A 4,217-nucleotide genomic window follows, 5' to 3' on the forward strand; every position below is an offset into this window, starting at 1 on the left:
GGGGGCCCACAGCCCAGCGTGTGCGTGTTTTGGGGGCCCCACAGCCCAGCGTGTGTGTGTTTTGGGGGCCCACAGCCCAGCATGTGCGTGTGTGTATTGGGGGGGCCCACAGCCCAGCGCCCAGCCACGCGTACTGCAGGAGCCCCCTGGTGGCTTGAAGAGGAACTGGCCACCACCACCAGCATGGGAGGTACAGGCCCCGCTAGTGGCCAGTGGCCAGGGCCCCCACATGCAGAGCCTGACCCTGGGGGGAGGACGGGGCACCTGGCTGGGAGCATGGGGCAGCTGAGCTGGACAGCCTGAATGTCTCTGGTCAGGGCCAATGTGGAAAGCATTGGGGACCCGCGAGACCAGGCTCCACACACGGTGGCCACTGGTCTGTCAAGGAGGACTTCCAGCACTGCCCTGGCGCAGTGGCTTGTCTGGCCAAGACAAGCCAGACACAGGGCACTGCTGACCAGTCCTGGAGAGCAGAGGCAGCTCGAGCGGGGCGGGGCCTCCGCAGGCAGCCCCCACTCCGGGCGCAGCACCCCTTTTCCAGCTCAACCACCCAGCCTCTGGAGGTAAAGGCGCCTGGCCCGGAGGTTGGGCCCTGCCCCCGACGTGACCCCCCGGGGTCTCCCTGCAGCTGTCCGGTCTCGCCAGACGGCGACCCTCACGCTGGTGCTCTTGCCCCTGACAATCGCCTGTCTTATACACACCCCCGGTGACCCAGACGTCAGCCTGCCACTCCCTGCGCCATGTGCACGGCCCCGGGCCCTCTGCCTCTGGCTTGCCGGGTGGCCCCTGCTCTGGTGGGCCCCGGGCCCTGTAATGTCCTTGCTCTTTCAGGCCAAGTGACACTCACATGGGACAGGCCAGCCTGGCTCAGCCCCCACATCCACAGGCCCCACCCGTGTGCCACTGTCCTGAGTGCTGCAGCCTGGGACGAGGCTGCCGGGCACTACGGAGCAAAGGCTCTGCTCCAGGCCAGCCCTGCACTGCGGGGGCTCATGGGCGGTGGCGCCGGGAGCAGCCCAGGCCCCACAGAGGGCCTCAAGGGCACAGGAGACCCGGGAGCCTGGGGCAGTCCCCCAGCATCAGCATCACCTGCCCCTCGAAACCAGCTAGTGGCCAGGTGCAGCCCCAACCCTGTGGCGCCCCACACCCCCGAGCTGGTTCCCTTCAGCACATCTCTGGGAGGGGCTGGGGCCCCCACGTGCTCGTGCCCAGGGCTGGCAGGCCAGTGGGGCCCCAGCTCGGCTGCGTAAGGGCCCACGGGCAGCGCCGCCATGTCTCAGGACAGGCTGGGCCTGGTCCCACTGGGCACTACTTACCGGCTAAAGGGAGACTGTCGCGGGGCCCCCACCCAGCGGCCCCCACTGCCTGGAGCCCCTCTCCAGAGCCTGGGGGCTCCCTGCAGCACCTGGCAGGTTCCCCAGAGGAGACGCCCTGGGAACTGCTCACACCACCAGCGCTTCTGTCAAATATAAAGTTTATTTATTCACAGCCATCACGAATACAAAATGTAAAACAGGCCCCAGGCCTCGGCTGCCGGTGTCCGGTGCTCAGCCCTCCAGCACGGCGCAGCCGGCACACAGCGGCTTCTCCGGGTTGGCGCTGCAGCTGCAGGGGAGGGGCAGTCAGGGCGAGCAGGCCGGAGACAAGCCACAGTCATCTGCCGGGGACCTGCACCCCATGGGCACCCCTGCCAGCGCCGAGCTGAGAAGGCCCCAGAACCCGGCCTGCAGGCTAGGCCGCTTCCATCTGGACAGAGGCCCCAGGCCACCCAGGGCCTGGCAAAGGGAGCCAGAGCACAGCAGCTTGGGGTGCAGCAGGCCTGCGGGCATCAGGGTCTCCAGGAGCGATGCCGACACACTGGGCCGCAAGCTTGGGGCACCCAGGCCCCCCGCCCGCCGGTGCCCGCATAATCCCTGCCCTTGGCAGCCCAGACGGAGCCAGTGTGGGCGCTGGTGCCCAGCCACCAGCCACTGGGGTACGGGGACAGTGCCCCTCGCCCCCAGCAGCTTGGCATGAAGGTGGAGGAAAGAGGAAGCAGGAAGCAGAGGCTGCGCGGCCCCGCAGGAGGATGTGTCCAGAGACCCGGGCTGGGGTCGGGCAGCCGGTCCCTGTGGCAGGACGCACTGCACCCCCTTGCCCCCCAGACATTGCCACCGGCCCTGGGCACGCTGTGCTTTCCAGTTTACACGCAGCAGCAACCCGCAGGCACAAATCCAAGGACTCGAGGGGCCCCACCGCCTCCCCGAGTCTCAGACTCACTCAGCAGCGAGTCTGGGAGCCCCGCCATCTCAGGGGGCTGCTCCCCACCCCCAGGAGTGGCCGCAGGGCGGGCCTGGTGCCAGGGAGGCCACAGTGGCTGTGGGCCCCGCAGGAACCATGCCAGGAGAGGCGGCTGCCCCAGAAAGGCCCGGGGTACCGTGCCCCCCGCGGCCCCCCCCCCAACTTACTCCGCAAGGGCGCACTGGCCGCATGCCGCCTTGCTGTCAGCAGCTCGCGTCAACGAAGAGCAGGCTCCCGGTGCTACGCCCGCCAGGTCTGCGAGGGATGATCCGCCAGTCAGCCCAGAGGGACGCCGAGCGCACACGCAAGTGCAGCAGACGCTGGGTGTCCAGCAAGGGGCTCCCTGTGCCCTGCTACTGAGCCCAGGCCCGGTCCTGCCGAGTCTCAGGGGCATCCTGGGCCCACTTGGGCCGGCCCAGACCTACCCAGCATCCTGGGGAGGGGCAGGGACACGCCAAAGACAAGGCAGCCCACATGGGGAGGTGGGCGCCCCAGACCGGCGGTCTCTGCCTTCTCCTGGTCCAGGATGTGACCCCACTGGCTGCCTTCACTGACCGGTCTCGGCGCGGCTCCTCGTCAGTCGGCCATCTGGTCCAATCAGCAGCTGCCCCCGCAAGACCTGGGGGGTGCCCATGCGGCCGGGCGGCGGGGACTCTGGCAGGCCCGCCACATCACAGTCCTCCTCCCACGCGTGGGGTGCGCAGGCCCGGGCCCCGCGGAAGAGGAGCTGCCTGGTCTTTTCTGGGGAAGACAAACCTGTTTCTACCTCTGCAACAGGTGACCCCGTGACACCACGTCCGTGCCCCACCACCAGCCACCCTGTGCAGGCCACTCCCTGGCAAGAGGGCCCCTTTGCCCTCCTCCCTCCCCATGACAGCTCAGCTGCCACGGTCTCCTGAATGGAGGAAGATTCTGGACTCAGCCCCACCCAGCATCCCGGGCCCACAGCCTCCCTGCACAGCACTGATCCGGTCCAGGGACGGCCGCTCGCAAGCATGCAACTGACCACTTCAAGAGCACCCCAGGACCTGAGAGGAAATGGCGATCTTGTGCCCTCCCAGCTGAACTGGCCGCTCAGTGCCCAGGGCAGAGGCTAACCGGCTCACACACAGGTGCCCGGGGCCATCATAAGACCCAGCGCCCAGGACCACCTCCACAGTGCCCTGCCTAGGTCTTTCCGTCAGACTCCCAGAGCCCTGCCTAGGCAGGCCCCAGTTGCACCGCCCAGTGTGAAGTCAGGAGGCCCAGTTATGGGGTAACGGTTATCGTGTAACTGGGGTGGCTGAGAAGGCCCTGTCACACCAGCCCCTCCTTGGTCCCCCCTCCAGCCTTCCAGACCCCCTACCCCGCAGGGGATGACATATGGAGACATGGGCAGGCTGACCCTGGTCCTCAAGGGCTTGTGTAGAGAGGACAGGTCACTCATGCGCGCAGGCTGGGTGTTGCCCTCCCACTGGACTCCAAGGGCGCACCCCAAATCTGTTTCTTTTCCTCTTCCCCTGCAGTGTTTCCATTTTGGGAAACCCCCCACGGGGCACACGGCTTCACCCACTTTTCCACCAGAAGGCCCCGGGAGGACTGGCGTTGGTAACCTTGGCGAGCAAGGGCTGGGGCTGGAGCAACTGTCACAGTGGGGAGGGACAGCAGGACGAGAGGCCCGGCTGGTTCGCCCGCACCCGGGCCACGGTCTAAGGAAGCTCCAGGGCCTGGGCCCGCGCGCCAGATTAGCTCAGCTGCGTCGGCCACCCGCCCCGGCTATCAGCAGCCCAGTGACCGAGACGGCTGCGGCATCCAGGGCCTGAGGACCCGGCGAGAGGGCCGGGCGCGAAGGCCTCCAGACACTGCCGGCCCCGCCCCTCTGCGCACCTACTCGGCCCGGCGGCGGCCCAGGCCGGAGCTCCACCGCTCGCTCCGGGGACCCGAGCTGGACGGCGCCG

General features: G+C 68.1%; 1 protein-coding gene across 1 annotated transcript; it reads right to left on the reverse strand.

The window, feature by feature from the left end:
- Positions 1-1,462: 1,462 nt before the first annotated feature.
- SIVA1 (SIVA1, apoptosis-inducing factor) lies at positions 1,463-3,376 on the reverse strand. The gene is made up of 3 exons (XM_012724413.1): positions 2,836-3,376; positions 2,448-2,535; positions 1,463-1,605 (listed from the first exon to the last, which is right to left on the reverse strand). Exons 1-3 carry the CDS (start codon positions 3,275-3,277, stop codon positions 1,548-1,550), a joined length of 588 nt encoding a protein of 195 aa, XP_012579867.1. The 5' UTR covers positions 3,278-3,376; the 3' UTR covers positions 1,463-1,547.
- Positions 3,377-4,217: the final 841 nt, after the last annotated feature.

Source organism: Condylura cristata, unplaced genomic scaffold, assembly GCF_000260355.1.
Source record: "Condylura cristata isolate star-nosed mole 26May11 unplaced genomic scaffold, ConCri1.0 scaffold00013, whole genome shotgun sequence".
Classification (NCBI taxonomy): Eukaryota; Metazoa; Chordata; class Mammalia; order Eulipotyphla; family Talpidae; genus Condylura; species Condylura cristata.

Bases quoted from the DNA above. Each gene is read 5' to 3' on its own strand.
- SIVA1 (XM_012724413.1), bottom strand. From the start codon at position 3,277: ATGCTTGCGAGCGGCCGTCCCTGGACCGGATCAGTGCTGTGCAGGGAG. The intron at 2,536-2,835 runs GTCAGTGAAGGC...CATCCCTCGCAG, and splicing joins GAGGAGCCGCGCCGAGACCG to ACCTGGCGGGCGTAGCACCG. The intron at 1,606-2,447 runs GTAAGTTGGGGG...CCTCCCCTGCAG, and splicing joins GGCCAGTGCGCCCTTGCGGA to CTGCAGCGCCAACCCGGAGA.